Raw genomic sequence first — 23,812 nt, forward strand, 5'->3', positions numbered from 1 at the left:
ATGAAAATCTGGGGTGATATGCCGATCGAAGTCGAGCGTGCGGTTTGTGATAATTATGAGAAGCGTTTGAGGACCGTCGCCAAATGCAATGGCGAAACTGATTCAACCTTTACTACTCTACTATGATAATAAAAAAGAACCAGAGAAGAAATATTTATCTGATTTAATTTTATGTCATAAATAAAGTGTGTCACTTTTACAGTGACACCCTGTATATAATCGAGTTTAAAATTGTATATAATCGGGTCAACATCATGAAATTACAATTTTCCGCATTTTGGTGAACGCGTGGCTAATTTTCCAGTCGTCGCTGCACAAACGGAAGAAATTTGTTGATAATTAACCGAGTTATAAGCGTTTTATTTTCATTTTACACCCTCTCAGAAACCTCCCGAAAGACGTATTTCTACGTATAAAATGTATAAATTATTATTATTATTAATTATCTAAGTTTAGACTTGATCCAACAGTACGAGTCAACAGAAAACCAATGTTAAAATTTATAAATACGAATGTATTTTTTTAGCACAATTTGGCTCTTTTCTTCATTTATTTCCAATTCTTCGTTAGGGAAATGAGTACACTGGGGTCTTTTTTCACGCAGTTGGTTGTATCAGGTTGAATAAATCCGCGTATAAAAAAACCGCGTGATTTGAAAAAAAAACGCGTAAAAAAACTCCATTCAATAAAAAGATCCGATTAAAAATAATAGCACGTAATAAGTACATATGAACTTGAAAAATGATATAAAAATGTTAACAAAATAAACAAACTGAGTTTATAGTGCTTCCAAGATGAAAATTCATTGATGAACAAAACATTAACTTTTACCTTTGTTATACTAATTTTATAATGATTTTACCATATTTCGTTCTTAAATCGGAAGTTAATCGCAACGACCCTGACTCGTATCGTTAAACAATTATTAATGTATTTTTGATCCTTTTTCCCGAATCAACGGAAATTGCCTATTATTTGATAATAACAGCAAATATATTGAAAATATGCATTATTTAGATTGATGAAACAGAAAATCTTATTGTCATGAACCATACGATTGATTTTTCACTTTATTAGATTTACTTCTACTAAACTTATTTCATACCGCGTTAAAGTAATCTTCCAAATCACGTAAAAATAATTCGCGTTATTTAAAAAAAATCGTGTAAAAATAACCCGCGTTATTGTCGCGAAAAAAAGCCAAGCATATGAAAAACCGCATAAAAATAACCCGCGTAAAAAAAGTCCCCAGTGTAATAAATATTCAAATGTATATAACTTTGAACGAAATTGAAATTAACTTTACGCTTGTTAATAATTGAAAAGATACACCAAATATCATGCCAAAAGATTGGAAGTATTTTAAATATCAATCCAGACACTGGTGTTCGAAATCCGTTCAGTGGTAGAAAGGTTATAAGCATTCGAAAAACTTTCACTTCGTTACACTTTTCACAGCATGCCACCGTACTAAAATAAGACGTAGCCACGTTTATTAAATACCCTTTAATGGCACTGAACAGGCAAAAGACGCATTATTTTTATTTTTTGTTTGTTCGACAATATGTCCTAGAACGATTTACGATCGCTTAACACAGTAGGATCATTAGATTATTCAAAAAATTTCCGTATGTGTTTAAATAAGTTCTTCTTTACCAAACAAAAATCACATTCTTTTTGCGACATCATTATCTATCTTTCCCAATAAAGCACCTCGGCTTTTTGAAGTCTCTAACCATTTAACGAACGCATAAAAAAAACAACCCAAGCTTTCATCCGGGGTTTTTCCCCCCATCCCTCTTTGTGTGACGATGGGGATAGTTCCAAACATAGTAGTCAAGCTCGTGCCAACAACCGAGAGGAGCTTTGTTGTATACTTTTATTGGGCCGTGCTGCTCTGCTCACTCGCTACGTGAGGAGCCGGATCCGTATTGATTAAAGTTGTCGCTAAGAAAGCAGAAGCGCGTGTTTACAGTCCGGAAAACCTTCAACTTGAAATCGGTCTGGTGGTGAACTGACAGCTGGCTGTGCGGAGCAAAAACCCGTGCGCTCGGAAAGGAGAAAAAAAAACGCTTTGCTTTCGATTATTCATGCATACACACATGTATAGCCTAGTACACTGGATGTGATTTTTACGCGGGGGATGTCTGCGAGGGGTGAAAACCGCACAAAAAGCAACTTCAGTGTTCACGCACAAGGAGTATCAGCTACTATATGAGTGATAAGTTCGTGCGGACGAAGGCTTGTTGTTTTTTAATTTATTAGTTTTTGGGATTTTCGAGGTCAGCCGAACTGTTTTACTTGGAAGAGCACGTGAAAGAAAAGTTTCTCGCCAGTATTCATGCTTGGCGTTTCGCAACGCTAACCGCCACAACATAGCCTCCGACGGAAGTATGTGCGAAATCTACGCCGCTTCGTTGGTCGCCGTCGTCGTCGTAATCCAAGCGAATCGGCATACGAGGTATGCTGGTGAAATAGCATTCGAGTTTTCTCGCCAATATCTTCACTGGAATTGGGCACGATTTGCCTAAATTCTCTGTCTCTCAACACGGTTTGAGCGAAAACGAAAAAAATGCTTTAAATCATTGCACATTTCAAGCATGGGAGAACAACAGTTTAGCGAAAGCTTTCACGGAATGTCATAACTTTCCTGGTGCAATTTTCACGCTATTCTATCAACACTATTTTAACAAAACTTATCCTGGCTTTTTAAAGTTCCGTTGGTTATCACCAACCAACAAAGAACAGCAAGCGCTACGCAAGTGACTCCAATGTGATTACATATTTGCTTCCGAGACGTCAACAGTGAGTTCCCGCACGTCGTCCGCCCCACCTGAACCAGCAGCAAGAAACCGAACGGAACGGATCGACAGCCAGCCAGCACAGACTTGCACAACAAAGTGCAAAAACGAAGTGCACTCTCGTTTGTGTCCTTCTTCGCACCTCCGATGTTTGCCCTGTGGATCATAAATACGGGGGTGAACTACTAACTACTCCAACTCACAGATCATCTTCAGCCCCTCGCCGCCGTTGTCCTCCTCGCAACAGTAGTTCTCTAGCAGCGAAACCTATGTAGTGGAAGCAACTGCAGACACTTGAACTTAAACATACTTTGTGCGTTCTTCTTTCCATTTTCGTGTGTGTACAACACTCTAGCGCTTCTGATGGCCATCGCTTCTTTCTTGCCGGTCTCACGAACAGGCGTTCCTTTCAATGATTGGCACCACCCCGGGCGGACCGACGGCAATGATGACGGTTATTGCAGGCTTTCCTATCCGATCCGCCTCGCGAATACAATGAAAAGACACTTGCAGTGTGGCGCACTTGTGCGCTCTCTTTGTTACCGGCAATTGTGTGCTGGACGAAACCAGCAACCAACCGGAAGAGAGGAAGGTAAGGGGAGAGGCGCATGACGGCTACCAGCACCGTGCAAGTGTTCCCTAGATAAGAAGAAATGATGTTGTTGTTCTTCACTCTTCTGGTGGGTCGCGAGATCAACGCTGCGAGTTATGATTTCAATTGATTTCTGAGCCGAAGTGATAAGTGATGCGGTAAGAATTTTTGTCTCTTAAAAACTAAAGGAAACAGATTTCACCGAAAATTTTCAATTCGTGGATAAGCAGGTGCTTCGATCGACATATAACGGAACAAGGATTCTGATATTAGACTTATGGGAGTCAACTTAAGTGCTTGGAACCCATATCTGTCAAATTCAGCTGCATAACGGGATTTTTTTGGACTGCAATGTTTTATAGGAATCAATTCAAGCGGATATCAAAAACTATTTAGTCCCCAATTGTGCGACCGCCGAATGTGTTTCAGAGGACTTTTCCTCGAGCTTTCCGTGAAATTTTCGAGGATATTATTGAGACTGTTTTGATTGAAGTTTGCTAGTTGAACTACGATCATCGGTTGCTCGAAGCAGGATTGAAAAAATATAGTCACATTTTTCTTTAAAAATCTATTTTAGTTAATTTTCCAATTGAAAAAATCTTTTATCCATGCCTGAACTTTTTAAAAACTGGTTTTGCTTGTATATCGGTAGTTTAAATACTTTAAAATAATACAGAAAAACCAGGTCGTATTCAGCATTCTAATCCATAATAACTAAATCTAGTAATATGACTATTAAATTTTTTTTTTTAATATAGTTCAAACCAAGATCAATTTTATTATGGTTTGAACCAGGATAAAAAACGACAGACCGATTATCAATTTAGTGCCGAATCTAGAATATGTCGCTATATCACTCACACGGACTGGGACTGCAATCATCCAGTCGTGTAACACCTGTTACGCAAGCATCCTCATCGACAGATTACCTCTAGTCGAAGGCCGTTGGGAACCTCTGACGGAACCATCAAGAGTGACACGAACCAGTGTAATTAGTTTTGTTGGAAAACCATGATTTACATTATCAGCCACTCATTCCTCTTAACTGAGTCATACGCTGCCTAGAAGCCTATGAACAGATGGTGAGGCTGCAAGTGGAATTCTCGAAATTTGTCGCAAGGTAAACATTTGGTCCGTGGTGGATTGTCCCCCTCGAAAACCACATTGGTATACACCAACAAGGATTTTCTACAACGACCTCAGTCGATGGAGCAGGATGCGGGAGAGAATTTTGTACAACGGTATTGGGGAGAGTTATACCCCGATAGTTACTAAAGTCCAAGCGGTGGCCTTTTCTGTAGATCGGACATATGAGACCCTCCAACCATTTCGAGGGCAATTCTTCATTAGCCCACACTTTCAGCATGATCCAGGGAATGGTACGATACAACTGTTCCCTTCCAACTTTGAAAAGCTCGGCGGGAACGGCGTCCTTCCCAGCTGCCTTACAGTTCTCCAGCTCTTTAATTGCTTTTTCGCCTTGGCCATGATCGGTGGATCCAGTCAGATCCAGTTCAACAGCACACTAAAATGTTTCATCTGACGCCTAACCACCTCTGATTTATCGGTAATTAGATTCGCTTCCTGATTTCGTTAATCTTTTTGTACGAGCTCCTCGCGTCGTGCCTGGAGCAGCACAACTCCGCCTCCGCAGGAACACACTCCCATTGCTGACGTTTCATCCGGCGATAGAGTCTCTTTTTGACAGCTCTAGCTCTAGCTGCTCTGAGATGTCACAGCCGTAGCCAACATGTTACTTCTGGCGCGGTCGCTGAATGCGTTAAACCACTCTCTGGGCATGATTGTCGCTGCTGTACCTAACACTTCTCGCGCTGAAGTGCTGATCGTACTGTGAATATGTCTCTACTGTTCGTTCAGGTCCCCTCAAATTTACTTAACGATCCGCTTATCAACTTTCTGCGAATACTCTGCAGCCACTCCTCCAATTGATAACCGTGGATCCCGGATACTCAACCGTATCGTCCTCGTTGTCCTTGATTCCAATACGTTGAACAACCGGGCGTGGATCTTGGATACCACGAAATAGTGTAATAACGTCTGAAAAGTGCCAACCATCGATCAAAATATGGTCGATCTAAGAGCAGACCACCCCATTTGAGTGCATCCAGGTGTGCCTACAAATATTCCGGCGTGCAAAATAAGTGCGACAGACAGCCAAAGGATAAGCTTCAGGTCATTTTCGTTCGTTATTTAAGTCTTGCACTTTTGTTTTCCATTTTTGTTTGTTTTGTCTTTTTCCACACATTTTACTAACTTTTGAAATTGGTATTCTCCTGTTTATTTTCTACTTTTCTTCTTACGTTTTTTCGTCGCTTTTATGATGATTGACATCGTCTTTCGGATTTTTTTTGACCAATTTTAAACAAATCCTTGGATTGTTTTTGTTTTACCTCTTTGCTTTTTTATAAATATTTTTCTCATGAAATCGATAAAATTTCAGTTTGTTGCTGAGTTATATCAGCTTTCTCTTTCCATACCCATTTTATGATTTTGTTTAGATTGAAAGATTAAAGCCCTAAATGTTCAGTATTTCTTGATAATTTTGCGATTTTTAAAAGTGCCACCAAATTTGTGCTGTTCTAAATTTCGTTAAATGCTAACTTTTTAAAAAAAAATCTTGATTTGATATAAGGTTTCTATTCGAAAGCATATTTCTAGCCTTTCTATTTATTTACAGGCTATATTCTCGGTAATTTTGTTTTTCTCTGTAACCGTACAAACTGATGTGTCGAGCGAATTTTGTTTTGTTGTTAACTAAGTGTGATTTATGTATCCTTTCCAATGCTGTTAAGTAATGAAATACAATGTTAAACAGATCCTGATGATGATTCCAACCAACAGGATCGAAACGTTGGTTAGACTGCGGAATCAGACAAAATAAAATTTATATTTAAAATTTTTTGCAATTCTGTTATGTTTTGCACGTCTTCATTTACGTATTTTTTTTTTAATTTTCTTGTGAATCTTTTCATATATTTTCCTTATTGAATTGTTTGTGTAGCCTGTTTCATTCGGCAAGATTTTTTTCTCTTTCGTTTTTTGTATTTTCTGTGATAAATTAACGCGTTTTTTATGCACATTTCCCAGAAAAGTCGTTATGCGGCATGGTTTTAAACCGATGAGTTTACTTTAGCTGATTACTGAATGTTCACTGATTTGGCCTAATCTTTTTATATTTTTTCTTGATTTTTAGCTCGATCTGCAGGTGGGAATTACCATTCTATTAATTTTTTCCGAAAGTATTTTGCGGAAATGATTAAAAACCTTCAGCAAGTAAAGTTTTTCTTGCGGATGTCCGAATTTACTTAGATTTCAGAATTTAGGTGTTTTTTACACACTACGTATCTTTCGCGAAAATAAGACTTTAGTGCATTTTGTTTGTTTTTTTTTTGCTTATTTTCATGTCACACTTTTTTTTAAATTTCACAGTGATTTTTTTCGAAATGATTCTGAGATTTACAAAAGTTTTATTGTTTTGAATTTTAATATAATTTTACTATACATTTTGTCCTTTGTACCGTTTTTAATTCCCATTTTTCTACACTTTGTTAATTAATTTCTGTTCAAACGCATTTTGCATTTCTTACGCCATCCTATTTATAATACTGCACAAACCACTGCACTGTAATAATAATTCTTAAAATTTTTATATGTTTTGTTCCTATTTCCTCTCTTATTACAAAGTTGTGAAAGTTTTTCCGAATTGTGTGAGCGTTTTTTTTTTCTCAATATACATGTTTTTTAATGTTGATGGTTTTTCCAGTAATTTTCACAAAATTTCTTATTTAGTTTGCAGTTCAGATTATTTACACAGGTGAACACAGGTATGGGCCTGGGGCTTAAATTAAAACGATATGAAGGATTACAGCTTTGTAACCGTTCCTGCGATTTTTTCTAGAAGCACAGCAAAGATTTTTTTTTTAAGACTTCAATGAGTTTTCTCATAAGCAAACGTAGGAGCAACGAACCCGGTGAGCAACTAGGCACGTCTGCATTAACTAGAAGCACTAAAATTCACAGGAATGGGTAAAAAGCTATAATCTTGTTAGAGCAACTATTTTGAGCTTCAGGGCAATTTTTTTCGCTTTTGTTGATCAGTGTTATCGTGGTTATTGATTTTTTTTTCAATCAAATAATTCCTTTTAAAAAAGTACACGCAAAACTTTTCCTTATTACTTTAGAAGCAATAGCGCAAAATTGCCTTTTGGGTAACAAACCTATTACTATAAAGGCAATAAAATTCTTCCCCAGTCAAGTAACAACACATACTGACATAAATTTAGCACGTGTTACGGGAGTACGACTATCTAATAATGGTCGTTTCAACCACATGCAAGATTTTTTCTGTCGAAAACTGCTTACTTTCCATCTCAAGCAAAAAAAAATCACACACCGTCGCATATGTTGCACATGTTACAAGTTTCTTCAATCTCCAATTCATCCGGTGTGCGTGTATTAGTTCGCATACGGAGTAGAGAAAAAATATGACAAGAGCTGCCAAGCAGCATTTTCCCCGTCATAGAGTAGGCAAACGTTGATGATTTCAAAGACTTGAAATGCGTCTTTAAATGACATCACGATCTGTAAACTGCGTTAGAGAAAAACAAAAACATTCGCTTTCCTGCAAGATATCTAAAACACATACTCATTGGTTCATGGAAACTCATTTGCACCTGTTTGAAAATACAATACTCGTGCCTATCCAGACAATATTCGCAACTTCGGCAACTCTGGTCAGACAGTATTACATATTTCCATTTCATGTAAACACTGGGGGACGAAACGAAAGTGTTTCTAATTAGACATTTGAGGTTGACGGGTGAGATTCCCATTATGTGTGGATGAAGGGAAGCAAAAATGAATCTGATCGTTGCATCAATACAAATGCAGCGAGTGAAGTCTTGCTAACACATGCATTGCGGTGGGTGCTTGGCTGTATGTTCTCCTCCAGAAACACATACAAGCGTGTGGCCGTCATAATTTTTATTACTTTTTGTTTGTTACTATTTGTGTATAATGCGCAGTCATAAGACACAATAAGTAATAAAAAATTGCCCTAAAGTAATAAAATGTTCCCCGTTTGCGTTGGGTGTAGTCATTTTTGCTCAGATAAGATTCTCCGTGGTTCTGAAAACTTCAAATTTTAGTTTCCAAAGTTTTGTTACCGCGTTTTGTAAACTTGTCTTAAAGTCAATTATTTATCCCCTTTTAATTTTTTTTACGATCTATTCAATCTTTCGACTCTTCTACTTTCCAAAATATCGATTTAGTTGCAATTAGTGATTTCATTAAACCAAAGCTCACCTCATTTTTTCACCTTTTTCTTCGATATTTTCTTTTATTACATTATTACTCAAACTTTTTTGTTTTCAATGTACGTTTATCAAATTTTCAAAATTCTCCACTTATTTGTAGCCAATTTTTTTTTTTCACGTGGTGTAAGCGAATTTTCATTTTCCCTGCGATTAGGCTTAAAATCGGTATTGGATAAGTAATATATATTTTTATTTTGGAGATAGAATTTATTAATTTAAATTACCGTTAAATATAACTAAAAATATGGTTTAAAAAACCATAAACCACCATGCGTCTCCATCAAGCATTGCAGTAACTTTTGTCAATTGAGACAATTGTGGTGATTATTAGGTATTTAAAATACAGTTTGAAGTTTTTCCTTAAAAACTCATTAAAAATCAAATCAAAAATTGTAAGTCTCGGAAAGTTTATTTAACAACGTATTTTGTCAAGACAACACCAGATCTCAATGTTGCTCATTTCAAGATGGCTTGACAAAGTTTTTTTTTTAATTCTTTTAGCACCAATATTTAGTGGTTAGTTTGTGGTTTCGAAATCCAATTTGTGGTAATTTGTGGTTGAGTAAATTCTGAGAAATTTTCAGAAAACTGAGTCAAGCCATCTCTGAAAATGATTTCGCTTCAAATGGATCGGACAACGATGATATATACATCAATCGAAAGCTCTTAATTTGTGGTTCACGAAAATGTAGTTTTTGTAGGAATACTTCATAATAAAATAATTAAAAAACTATTATTTAAATTTTTGAACATTGTTTACCTCTTGTTGTCAACACCGACCGTACGCGGCGCTGGTAGACCATCAAGATGATTTTTTCTCAGAAAGCTTTCGTGTAGCGATGAGTATGGTGAAACTAGAGATACTCAGAGGGAGAGATATGCGGTGAGCCAAACGAACCGTCAAAATTGGAACCAAACGAACAAGAAAGGTAACACCACATTGAGAGGTATTGCAATCAGGTACAAAAAAGAACGTGTTTATTTCTATACGATTTTTTGTTCTATTGCCAATGAATGAATTAAGAATACTGTGAGTGATCTTTACCCGTAGTTCAACAAACCTTGTGTATGAGTAACAAAATAAGTGAAGGTGTATAAAATTTAACATAAACATAAAATATATCACCTTAACAGTTTTTGCGAAGCACTTCACTATTCTTAGGGACTTTCACCGTCACCACCGATTATACAAATCGAATTTTAGTCAACATTGCGCTTTGAGAAGAGATCTGGCACCTCTGACATATGAAACCCAGTTGCCGAGTTGGCGATTTTTCTCACCGCGAATCTCTTCCTCCGAGAATTTCTAGGTGAAACAGTATGTAAACAGCAGGGATACTATATGTGCAGATTTGCTGCGAAATGCAAATGTTGATCAATTAGCAGATATTTGTAGTTGACAAGCCTCCGTGTGTTTTACGTAAATTTCCTCAAAATAAGTGAAGTTTTACGTAGACATGCGACCGTAATTTTCTCGATCTTCGGTCGAATCATTTCCGGAAATGTAGTTTTGCCGTTTACCGATTGTTTGAAAAAAAAAACCTAAATTAATACACCTAGGGGTGTGATCTGGTCTTTCTCATACAAAATTTATTATATGTTAAAATCTATTAGCACATACGTTTTAACTCTTGGAATAAATTACAGCCTGATAATAATAAAGAACAAATTTTTGTTTCGATAAATATAATAATATTTTGGTAACCAACTACCCTCTGTATTCGACTGTTGGCTATTTTAGAAACCGGAATGATGCCTGAAGGTTGGGAATGGGCTGACTAGAATTAAAATTCGATATTTTCTCGTCTCAGGAATATGCTACTACAACTACCCCCTGCATAATAAAACAAAAAAGCTTTCAACGGCAGCGACAACTGTATGTCGTATTTACGCGGGTTGCTTTTCTCCATTACTCAAAAACGGTACAAGATATCGACCTCATTTCAATCACGTTTTCCGTTTTAGGTCACGAGTGATCATATATCAGTTTTTAAAAAAAATCACAACTTTTGGTGTAAATATTCAAAATTTAAAATATTGAATTTTGGTCTCTAGATTGGCCACTATCATATGCAAACGAGGTTTTAACGTTTAGGACGGTTTTCTTTGTTATATTTGCAACTCAAAAAAGTCGTTTTTTTACGCGGGCCCATACAAATTTGGAACGCATCCCCCGCGTAAAAAACGACCTGTCGATATGTTCTAGATAATCCACTAGTATTACTTTCGGCAGGTGCCAGTACTATGCTCATTCAACGCCGCGTACGGTCGGTGTTGACAACAAGAGGTAAACAATGTTCAAAAATTTTAATAATAGTTTTTAATTATTTTAATATGAACTATGCCTACAAAAACTACATTTTCGTGAATCACAAATTAAGAGCTTTCGATTGATGTATATATCATCGTTGTCCGATTCATTTGAAGCGAAATCATTTTCAGAGATGACTTGACTCAGTTTTCTGAAAATTTCTCAGAAATTACTCAACCACAAATTACCACAAATTGGATTTCGAAACCACAAATTAACCACTAAATATTGGTGCTTAAAGAATTAAAAAAAAACTTTGTCAAGCCATCTTGAAATGAGCCAATGTTTTATGTATTGCTAAGACATTTTACATCATAAAAATTCAATTTCGACAACTTCATTAACGGAGGCACCACTTCCCGAAGCCCGATTAAGCTAAAATTTTGAATGTTGCTTGGAGACTTTTTTCGAAAAGACGAACCTTTCGCGGAACTAAATACGAAGTTCAAAATTTTCCCATAAATTGGCACCCTAACATAGCAGTGTAAGCTAGCTTTATGCTGTGCTACACACGAAAAGTGCTTCAAATGGAAGTAAGGCATTGGCTGTCTGGCTAACGTTTTTTTGGGAACAATTTCATTCTGTAATGAATTTAAATGAGTTTCTAAATAACATTGGAATAATCCAACTCTAGAATGAGCCCGAGCTCATCAAATGCATTGCGTCACAGCAAAGATTAGGAACATGAGCATCTGAGTGCGTCATTCTATCGCTGTCCTAATCAGAATAATTAGGTTCTTCTTTGTGCTGAAAGCACTGCGCATTATTTCCCAAGCTGATTGCCGGTGTGAAGCCCCTCCTGAATTGCACCGCTTCATAAGTTTGACTGATAATGCACAGCAAGTAATTTGAAATTATTCCGATTCTGCGGAGCAGAATTTTCGAGCGACTAGTCTTAAGTCAAGCATCGTACGTTTCATTCGAACGGGATCTTTTTCACGACTATCGTGATCCGTACTTGACCCCATCATCCAAACCGGTGCTGAGTGGTTGTGCGCAGTTTCCGGTGGCTTAATCCCAACGAATTCGACGCTATTCAAAATAGGGTTTTAAACCCTTGGCCGAGTTGGGAACTGTCAGGAACAACAACTTTGTATGTGTGTGTGTGTGTGTTCGCGTGTTTCGGATCCGTGTGGATTGCTAGCTTTTCCGCCTGGTGCTGCTGCCTCTTTGCATAACTTCAATTTCTCTAGTAATGTTGTGTATAACCAGTCAGCCAATCAGCCAGTGCGCGTGTTTAACCGCTAAACCGTTTTCTTTTCTTTCTTTTTGGCTCTGCTGCGACCGCGATGACGTATGTTTCCTTAAATATAATGTTGTTATTATCACATTTTGCCAAACAAGCAACAAACTGATGACTGCGGCGGACCACCACCGCCACACAGACCGTTGGATGAGCGGTTTAAGCAAAGTAGAAAAAAAAAATAAAACAAAATGCAACCACGAGGACGCGACGACGACGACGGCGACAACGATAACGCTAGGGAAGCTTTATTTTTGTTTGTCACTAGAGGCAGGCTTACAATTGGTGTAATTTAATTATAAACCTCAAGTCTTGAGTTCAGATGTGACATTGAGCATGTTTCGGGTTTGATTTTGTTTGGCGACTCGGGGTCTGAATTCTAGGGCAAGCTGCCTTCGCCTTTAAACGAGGTCATCGTAAGTGTTTGTACTGTGGACGATAAGATGTGATCGCATGAATGGCAGCAAACGACGCACATCGTTGTGAAGAGCAAAACCCACCGGGGGATAGGCAGACGGTTGATACTGATAACAGTGATAACGACGAGAGTGAATGAGCCGTTGTGCTAAATTGATTGTAATGTATAATCTGTCATCACTTCATCTCGTACGCGAAACACAACACGCTAGTTAACTTCCGAACTGTAAACAGGCAACTTGTTTGTGAACAGCGGTACCGAGTGGTCGCTTGATGTCCAGCTGTTGATGTCCGCCTGGATGGCGTGATTAACCGACCGGGATGGCAAGCCTAACGACCGAGTGACTACTTACTATTCATGTTGGCTAGACAAATGGGTGATTACACAGAAATGGATGGAACATGTCACCCGTACTGTCACTAGGCTGATGGAATACGGGAAAAGCTCATCTTTTGCCAGCCAAAGCGAGGAAGGATCTCGTTTCTTTGGGCCAATAGGCAACCAAGCAGGACACCCAAGCAGAATCTAGTAGCCAAAAAACGAGCCCTGAAGTTGTACAAATGAGGAAGATTTATTCTCATGGACGATGACTTTTATTTCTACGTGAAGTTAGCTTTCCGGATAAAAGATTTATAAAAACACTGGTCAAGGTTATGTCCCTAGTAGGTTCAAATTGGCTTTTGCTGATAAATTCGGGCCATTTTCAGTCGCTGAAACCTTAATCTAAGAATCTAGCTGAGTATGAGTATGTATTATCGAATGAACCTTCAATATCAAGATTTTTGTTTGCTGTAATTCTACAAATGAATCTTTCAGTTTCTTAACAAGGGACCACATAAACAATTGTAAAATCAGCAATGAAACAATTATTGAATTTGTAAAACCAACTTCACGAAACGACCACTTTCTTACGACTGGTCAATTTTATTTCCATTCTTCGGACCAGACTTCAAAGGACCGGAATAGAGATCGGACTGGAAAAATTTATTATTTAGATGTATTCAGTTTCGACAATTCTGCATCAATATTCATACATCCAAGAAGCACTTCACAGCACAGCACGCACTACAAACTGAGATATTCATTTTCCTATTGAGGAGGGGTACGTAAACAAACACGAAAACATTTCTAGCAGCTACCTAGTGATTTTAATCCATCCCGCCGGAGCAAAAACCAACCTAATCCTGTGGTTGGGATGGAGCGTCTTGTTATCGATGGAATTTAAAATCTACGCCTAGATGCACGTGCATAATACACACTTGTTTGGTATAAATTGCAACAGGAGTCTGTTAGCGCCAAGATTAACTATTCCCACTCTAGAAAACCCTGAAATACCGTGACTAATGAAGGAAATAATACGTAACGGAACAACCGCCAAGAAGACCAGGTAAAGGAATTAAAGCTGATTGGACCTTAAGAAGGACAAAATCCGCTTCTTGAGGTCTTTTGTAGACATCCGAAGTCACTGTCTTCTCCGTCACAAAAAAATTGCCTTCGTTAATACGAACATATTTTTGTCAGATCGTAAATTTTTTCGTGAATTTGTCCGCGAAAATCAAACCTAAACCTGCTTGAAACCATGCCACGAGTTGGTGCCTTGTAAAATTTGACCCCCGAGAGTTGTTTGAAATCGGTTTTCACATAGGTTTGGTTGTCGACCAAAACACAACCTTCGCGTTTCGTCAGCACAGCGTACGTACTCAGATTCTGGCCGATGTTTGTTGCTTCAAAACTTGTATCCTTTTCGGAGACAGATTCGTAGTACAGTACACCAGTTTTTTCGTTCAATCGCATCCAAAATTTAGGAATCAATCTTGAATTTCTGTATGATCTTCGACGGCAGTTCACGATCAAGTGTTTCAGTCCGATGTTCCCTTGTACTTTTTGAGTACTCGCGCCATACTATTTCTGGCAATACGATTTTATCACGGTCAAAAAACACCCTCACGTGAACCTAACAAAACAATGGATTTGGTAAAATGATAAAAATCAGTATTTTGGTTAGATTTCAATGCTTTTCAACAGAAAATACTAAGCTCCATAATTTCCTCGCATCTACAGTCTCGCTGAATTCGACGGAAAGTGTTTTTTTTTTGACCGTGATAAAATCGAAACGGCACTGTACTCAGCAGTTGAGGCTGATGGGGTTGCCTCCTCGTTGTGCAACTTGAGTAACGCCAAAAGAACTCAACAATCGCTTGCTTGATGCGAATCCTATCCAACCCCTCCAAATCCCTGGTACTTATACTTACGGGAGTGTCGTTGAGTCGGTGGCCTTTTATGAGGTAAGTACCGCATCATCAATATCCTCTATGACTCTTATGCCTACTTCAGCGTAGATTGGTTAGTATGTAACTCCCAAACATTGCTTCTCAAGCAATCTGAATGGAAGTGATAGTCATCAGCCTGCAATTTACGAAATATACCGTGATCACGCTACGCTACGCTACTCAGCCATTGACGCTGATGGATTCTATAGGAACAATTTTTTCTATCCTCTTCCATGCCAATTTTCAGGAGAAGGATTCAGGAGAGCAGGATTCATCCACGGCGACACTGAGAATACAACAACGCCCTGATTAACACATAGAAAATCCTGAATGAGAATTGTCAAAATACCTCCACATCCATCAATCCATCCACATACCACGTGGACAGCTTTGGGGGGGGGGGGGGGTTGGCTAATGTCCACGGTCCATACAATTTTTTTAGAATTTATCTGGGCAGTTGTCCACAGAGGGGGAGGGAGGGGATCAAAATCGTTAAAAATCTGTCCACGTGGTATGTGGATGGCCCCTAACTCGTTGAATCCCATTATGAAAGGAATCGTTTCTGTGATACGAATAGAATCTGTTCGAATCGCATATGGAAAACCTTCTGACTAGTTCCCAAAAATCCAAATGCATACACGTACATAAACGCTCCGATTTGCAGGGGTAATGGGAGTGAGCCCGTACCTCTAAGGTAGAAGATTTTCTTGTAGGATTTTTGAGACATGTAAAGGCTTCAACCAGAAGCGACGCGTGACCAAGTGGACTACCTGCTCAATCAACATTTGCAACATTGAAACCATAGTATTGTGGTAACAGATTTTAAAAATTTCTCTGCATTTATCTATATGAAGAAGGAATCCTACGGTCTATTATGAGCATGAACTTTTCGATAATTTCCTCGTAAAATAATGATATCTGCATCATTTCTTAGATAGGGTGGCGAAAAAGTTTTCAAAATGAAATTCCCTGATATTCCCTGAAATATAACATTAATTTCCCTGATATTTTTCAGCATCCGGCACAAAAAAGTGCAACGTAAATAAACGCAACTCGGAAGTTGCAGAGAAAAAGTATTTCATCGAATATGAAAACCGAACCGTAGAGGTCTCGAACTAGCCTTTTATGCTGAAAAAAAAAACAGTTTTTGCGCTCAAGAGTCGTTTAAAAAAGAATCACGCCACAAATAACTCTTGATGCGTCGCATAACTTATATAGTTTATTCGACGGATGCCGCTGTGTTAGGCAATGCCAGTGGTGCTTATCACGGGAGTCACTTCACGGTGAAATATTTTTCGTTCTCACGCTCACTTAACTTTCTGAGACCTATTCCCGATTTCACCTATAGTGAAGTGACAAAAATTAGCTCCGTGAAGTGAAGTTTCCCAGCTTAAAAATTTAAAATTTTTTTGGGTATCGAAAATTTCATGAACTAGTGTGCTGTCGAAAAGTTCAAATTTTGACCAGGCACGGATTGAATTCTGATTCATTTCGTTGCTGAAAAATAAATTCAATATCTATCATTATCATATCTCATCTTCGTGGAATCATTTCACCGTTCAAAATAGTCGTGAAATAATTCCACGCGAAATGTCGCTTTTTCCGTTTTCACTTCACTGAGATGACACTCATAATAACCCATATTTCACGGCAGATGTCACTTTGCGACGTTTTTCTCACTTAGGTGAGTCCCATTATAGTGCTTTATTCACTCCACTCTGATTTCACTGTGAAGTGACTCCCGTAACAAGGGGAGCTGCGTAGCCGCAAGGTTACAGAGTCCGCTTTGTCAAGCGGATGGTCGTGGGTTCGAATCTTAGTAGAATCAGGTCATTCGATGACAAAAAAAGACTTCAAGCATGGGTTTGTTCTCAGGCTTCCCACCAGTTAACCTTCCTTTACGTTGAAATCTACAATACTTTTGCGTGACTTTCTCTTAACAAAAATAAGTTCCTCTTATCAATAAAACTGGCCAGAAGGACGCACAACGAAAGTTCTTAAGGAATTATAATTGGCGATATTTGGCAGGATGAACGAGGCTCGGTATAGAAGAACAGTAAACGTTTAAAAAAGAAGGGTAGCACATTACACACAAGCACTGATAAAAAATAATAAGCAATGTCACTTCAATAGCGGTATTGCTAATAATAGAAGTGCAGGATACAGCAGACACCCGGGCATATCTCACAATAGATCAACGATTCTGTTCGCAGTGAGGAAGTCCATACAGAAAAGAAGACTCCCGTAATAAGTACCTACCTGTTTTATGAATAGTTTGAACAGCTTCTTGAAATACGAACGGAATTTCTTTGATCATAATGGTGATAAAAATCAGTGACATTTTAGAACACATTGAAGGGAAATTCTGATAACATTAGTTTTTATGTAGTAACTAGCTGACCCAGCAAACTGCGTCCCGCCTATTTTTGTGTTTAATTTAATAATTTTCAACATTCCAAATTCATTGATTTCTTGGGATTTGTTTAAATCGTTTGAATTTATAGGTTTTATCGGAATGACAACATCCTCTTTTTTTGCCTTTAGTTTTACATCACCTCTATTGGATGGTATTCAATTATTTTCGTTGTTTTTCAGAAACTGAAAGTGGTCATATTCGAATTCCAGATGATGTCCAGGGTCAATGCTTGGCTTTTATACATTATTTCGATTATGGAAATATTCATATGTAGTAGTATTCGGCTGTTTCCCAGAAGATACCATCTTACTAAGGGTGTCTGATACCACAAAAGACCAAAACAATGGTCGCAGTGGTCCAAATCTTACAAAAAAAGGGTGTCTGAGGTCAATTTTTAGCTTCATGCATCATTCTGGTTAAAGAGACACTCATATTGGGTGGTGTTTGGTCTCTTTAGGCTATTTTTCAGAAACCGGAAGTCACCATCCTGGATTTTAAAATGGCATTTGGAGACAATTTCTGGCCCCTGAGCGCCATTTTGGTTTAAGAAACACCCATAATAGGTGTTATTTAGTAATTTTCGGCTGTTTTCCAGAAACCGGAAGTCACCTCATCTTAGAATTCAAAATGGTGTCTGTGGTCGATTCTAGCTCCTGTGTATCATTCTGGTATCGAAGCATCTCATATTGGATGGAAATCGGCCATTTTTGGCTGTTTTTCAGGAAGCGGAAGTCGCCATCTTGGATTTCAAAATGGTAATTGGAGACAATTTCTGGCCTCTTAGCGTCATTCTGGTTGAAGAAACACTGATATTGGGTAGTATTTGGTCATTTTCGGCTGTTTTTCAGAAACCGGAAGTCGCCATCTTGTATTTCAAAATGACATTTTGTGACAATTTCTGGCCTCTGAGCATCATTCTGGTTGAAGAAACACCCATATTTGGTTGTTTTGGGTCATTTTCGGCAGTTTCCCAGTCCAAAAGTTGCCATTTTACAACTCATAATGTTGTCTGAGGTTGATTTGTAATTTTTATGCATCATCACGATTTCGGAAATACCCATATTGGGTGGTATTTGGTCGTATCTCGCTGTTTCTTATCGCGGACGGCCACGTTTCCAGTGTGAGGAATCCTAGGGAATCTCTGCGAAACTTATGTGTTCGTCCGGGCATGACCACGATCCGACAAAAGAAAAGCTAGCATGAAGTTTGTGTTGGAAGAACTCTCCCGTGACAATGCTACGCGGAAGTTCTACGAGAAGTTTAGACACTTTCGCTAAGGCCATGTGCCGCAACCAAGGATGTGACCTTTGGTGCCGCAATCAACTAACTTTTACGGCACCAGAAACAGAAAAGCACAACGTGGACAATGACTTGACCAGATTGAGAGTGACTTGCGGTTAATAGGATGTCTGGGATCCTGACGACAAAAAGCCCATAACCGAGCTGAATGAAGTCTAACTGAAGCAGAATGAGCCACTGTCGACCTATGAGAACTGGAATCATCAAAACTATTCCTTCAATAATCCCAAGCCTTGTACACAAGTCATGGTCAACCTGACAACATGATTGTGGTAGGGCGTATATGGTTCATTCTTCCCTGTTAAAATGCGACGTTTGAAAAATTTCACGATCAGCTTTCACATCTTCAAGTTCATGAATTCAGAAGTAATCGACTAGACTTCTTGAGTCGATTCTTCATTTTGATCCTCTGACAAATACAGTCTTCTTGACAATAGTTTAAAAACTTATAGATAGAAACGGCACAATAATCAATACGCAATCTAGTATCATGTGGTTGCCGAAGGCCACGTCATCATTTATATCAGTGAACTGTTCGAGAGTTCAACGTTCGTTGTACGGAAGTTGGATTGATTTGTCAGAAAAACCCACATGCCAACGAGTAGTTGATACCACAGTACGCTACAATCATTACTGGTTCTTCTGAAACGTGCCAATGAGGACAACAAACGTCATCTAAAAAACGAGATCCAGACAACGACGATTAGTGGATCTAAACACTGACTCAGGGCCGGTTGAAATCATGTTTAAAGGTTACAACTAGACTGATCAAAACTATTCTTTATTTCCAAATAGTATCAAGAAACAAGTCTAATACAAGACAGAGTTCGAATCTATGATGTCTGAACTTAGTGAAACGAGTTTTTCATTTTGATCTGCAAGCTTCACTGCTTAAAGATGAAAATATACTGGAGTAGAAGTAACTAGATGTTCAAAAGTCTTATCACATGGAGTGCTAGGAAACTGGAAGAAACGTCTGTAGGTGCTAGAATGTTACTGCTTTTTCCCCCTCGAAAAAATCCTTCAGTCCTCTTCTTAGATTATCGATGAAACGATTGATTGTGGATGGGCAGCCCAATTGGACTGGCAAGACAATGTCATTTTCTTGAAGGCTCTTGCACCTCAGTATCAGCTTTCAAGAGAGGAATATAGGTATACGACTAATAGGGACACTTTTTGTCTCCCCAGAACCAGAAGGGTGTTAGAGGTCATTTCTCCTATTTTTCTTTGTGCTACTGCTGTAAATTTTAACAGCAAACCATTGAATCGAGTAAGAGAAAATATTTTCACAAACTTTCAAAACAATGGCGTAACGAACATTAGTTGATCTGTTGAGACGAAAAGGTTCGGTCAACAAACATTTTGGCACAGTTCTCGAAGTCCAAACCCCTAAACAAAAAACGTTCCACGAGAAGCGAGAGAAATTTTTTAAAATTGCATCCTTTAAAGTTAGACGTAGTTCGACGTCCGCAAACAAAAATTGAATACAAAGCACCGGATTAAAACAAAACCCGCGTTCGAATTGACATGTAAGCAGCGCATAACACACACCAAAAAAAAAACTTCTTTCAACGCCACATTTCTGCTCCAGCGAAGACCGGTGTCGCGATGGCAACAATTCTGCCGCTCCAGTAAGTCTCGCAGACGGGCTGCGGCAGTTGTTGTTCTTCTGGGGGGACCAACCATCATTTGGTTGATCGATTTCTCTCGGTTGGTCCGTCCAACGTACCGGAATGAAAACAAAACAGCTGTTGCTGACAAATCTACAGCGCAATATAATAGGAAAGGAAAAAAGGAGCAACCGTAGGCAGCATAGAGAGAAGGAGCACAGCTACACTGCAGCTGCTCCTGGCTTTTTGTCTATTATTCCTTACGGACCAGCTGCTCTGGCGTCGTACTTTTTTAAAGGGCTACTAAATCCCTTGTCTTCATAGTGTTCGGTTCAGCACCTGATCCCGACCCTGTAGCGGTGCCGACAGTCAAACGGATGTTTCTGCTAGAGCTAGAGGAGCGATTTACACTAGTTTATAAAACTTACCATTCAATGACCAGATGTGCGTGGGCAAGGATGTGGCCGCATAGACCCTACCTAGCGCTAGTGAGGCGGCACTCGCCGCGGCATTTTCCTCGGCGGAGCTACTGTCGGTTTCCGGACTGGCGGAGGATATTTCGTACGGCGCTCCTGGAACAACAGAGGGAGAAGGGGACAACAGGCGGATGCCGTCTGGATTAGTATAGTAGTAGTACCGTTGATGTTGCTGTTGGTGGTGGTTAAGATGGTTTGGCATATTTTGGTGCTGATGATGATTGTTATTACTGATGATTGCACTTTGCTGGCTGTTATTTGCCGAAGAGGAGCAAGGCATAAAAGATAAGCTTCGAGCCCGTTGCCTATTATTGCTAGTAGTAGTAGTGGTGGTGATGGAAGAAGAGGTAGTAGTACCTGCACCGCCGGACACCATGTCCGAGCTGCTGCTGGTGGAGAACGTTCTAGCTCTAGGACTCGATTGTCCACCATTTGCTGTGCTGGCCTTTATTCCCATCTCTTCTCATGAAACTACCGAATCTTGCGTGTTTGGAGCCACTGTGTTTCGGCTCTACTTCCGGATCGCCAATACTGTTTTTTTTTTCTCTATCTCCTCCTTCACGCTCTTACGTTACGGATCCTCAGCTATCCGCAACTTCCGGCAGGACACACACACACGACAGAGTGCGCTGCGTCGCTACCAACCAACACCAACCAACGTTCGTCTATGGTTTTCTACTGTCGCGCACTGAATATTGAGACTGGTTTTCGCTTGTTCTTGCAGCGATTGAACAAGAAGAAATCCCACTTCACACGAATTCGCGCGAGTCAAATCACTTCTTAACCCGAGTGGCACACATACACTTGACACTAATCAAGAAAACACGATAAGATTTCGCGACTGACGACGACCGAAAAAAAAAAAACACCAATGACGACGAAACCTGTATAACCCAACTTTCAAAATCCGATTTCACATATTTGTCACGATCAGGTTTCCGCTGGATGTTACTCTCTCGGGAACCTGCGTGCTGCCAGCCTCCCACCGGGGACCCAAGCACTAGCTTCGCCAAGGTGTTCCGACCTTTTCAATCCACTAATTATTTGCTTTTATTGTTGAATTTATTGAAAAAGGGCTCCACTTTTTGACACACAAAGCAGCGCACACACCGCACACAAACACTACTCTGCTAGAGGGGGGTTTGAGCACTTTTACTTCTTTCTGCTCTTGTCAGCAGTCTTTGCTCACACCAGGCAGGGCCCGTTCGTCTTTTTCTCGCTCCCGCAGCTGATGTTTGGGTTTAGTTCGAACGGGGAGCAATCCGACTGCTGCTGACTGACGGACTGATTGCGATTGTTATTGTTGTTCTTGCTCGCTCGCTCGCTCGTACTGACACTTCTTTCCGACACAACAGGGGTCCACTTACACGCACACACACATTTTTACCAGCAGGCAGATTTTTCCTACACAGAACAGAGAAATAATAAAAAAAAAACTGCTCCGTCAGATTGCACAGTAGGCGAACAAAGATTCAGAAAATTTTACTCCTGCTTGTCCGAATTGGTATTCGAAAAGACAAATAAACATGATAGATACGTAACATAAATAACATCTAATTACGACTTCAATTTCCATTCAAATCAATCGAATAAAATTCAAACTTGCTACTCACTCAAATCGCGACTATTGTGGCCCACTGTGCCCTCAGAGGACGGAGCAGTCCTGGTAGGCTTTGTTCGAAAATTGTAAATTACAAAATCGAACCCCAATTGAACGCAGTGAAATCGCAATTTCCCCACCGCTACTCAGATGACCAGCATCCTGTTTTTTTTTTGTTTTTTTTTTTTTTTAGCACGCAGCAGCGCTCCTAGAACTTCTACTCAGCAAACTCGATTTTGGGGGTTTATTTTTTTTCTTCCTTCAAGATTTCACCATTATGTCGGATCGACCCGATGGGGCTGGGTAACCACCCGGATTTACACTTCCGTTTTCACTGGCTTCGAGCTGCACATTGAACGGCAATGGTGCCTTTTCTTGAACTACGAATAACGATGGCTTAACGCACAGACAGACTAGTGTCGTCCATTAGTTCGAGCAGAAAAAAAAACTCTCATTCGCAGTTACACTGACTGTCGCCGCCACTACACACTTCCGTCCATACCGCACCGAGAAATTGAGCTTAGCGCTCCTTCACCACTGATGATCATTGCACTGCTGACTGACTGACTGACTGACTGGTGGAACTGCGAAATTTGCTACCCAAGTGCCCACGAAACCCACAGCGCGAGAGTGTAGTTGTGCGATTCACTTTTGTGTTACGCACTCCGTCGTCGGACAAGTGAAACGTCAAGTTTGACAGGTTTTAAAAGAAGCGATAATCAATTTTCGAAAACCGGTTCGGAGCGCCCGGATCTGGTGCCGATTGAAGTATGAATCAATGGAATGAGCGAACTTCAAATTAATGTCATTTTTGGAACTTCGGAAATGTTTAAATTTGGTTCTTCTGGCAAGGTTGACATACCACAAAATATTATAATTAGAATGAAATTTGTGAATATCAAAAATAAGGATGATAATAGGTTTCAATTTTTTGAAGTAGAATACTTCTCTCAGGAAGTTCGGCTACATAGGGATGTAAAATGAAAATCTAAAACCGAAAAAAATAAAAAATATGTCCAATTTTAAATGCTTAGAAATTGGTTAGTATTTGATGGATTTGCTCCGTTCTTGCAGCAATAGATTGGAAAATCTTCTAAGATTTTTCCTAAATGAAGATAATTGTAATTTTATTATTCAATCTATTGTACTATTGAAAATAGTCAAGCCTTGTCAAAACGAAAAATTCGACCTCTGATTGGTCGAAAATATGATATTTGGCCTAAATAAGAGCCTGTTGCAGCCGAAGCTGCTCATAATAGTTCTAGACAGCGAAAACAGCAGTCATCCCTTAGCAGCAGCAGTAGCAGTGCAGTGGATACCAGCGATAGCGGATAGCGGCCACAGCTGTGGCGTAGCAATGGATAGCGCACTAGTTGTAGCGGAACTCAGCATCAATAGCAGCTGGGCCAGCTGATGCAGGGACAGCGGATACCAATGGCA

At 39.3% G+C, this 23,812-nt stretch overlaps 1 protein-coding gene across 1 annotated transcript in view; it reads right to left on the reverse strand.

The window, feature by feature from the left end:
* The window catches only part of LOC129726710 (E3 ubiquitin-protein ligase ZNRF2-like), a 51,494-nt gene extending 28,531 nt beyond the window's left edge, over window positions 1-22,963 (reverse strand). Inside the window, exons 1-3 of the mRNA XM_055683716.1 lie at window positions 22,386-22,963; window positions 21,130-22,176; window positions 20,725-20,868 (exon numbers count right to left, since the gene is read on the reverse strand). Of these exons, the coding sequence (XP_055539691.1) occupies window positions 20,725-20,868; window positions 21,130-21,229 (244 nt within the window). The 5' untranslated portion in view covers window positions 21,230-22,176; window positions 22,386-22,963. The remainder of the gene's footprint in view (window positions 1-20,724; window positions 20,869-21,129; window positions 22,177-22,385) is intronic.
* Between the last annotated feature and the right edge of the window lie 849 nt (window positions 22,964-23,812).

This window comes from Wyeomyia smithii, chromosome 1 (assembly GCF_029784165.1).
Source record: "Wyeomyia smithii strain HCP4-BCI-WySm-NY-G18 chromosome 1, ASM2978416v1, whole genome shotgun sequence".
NCBI lineage: Eukaryota > Metazoa > Arthropoda > Insecta > Diptera > Culicidae > Wyeomyia > Wyeomyia smithii.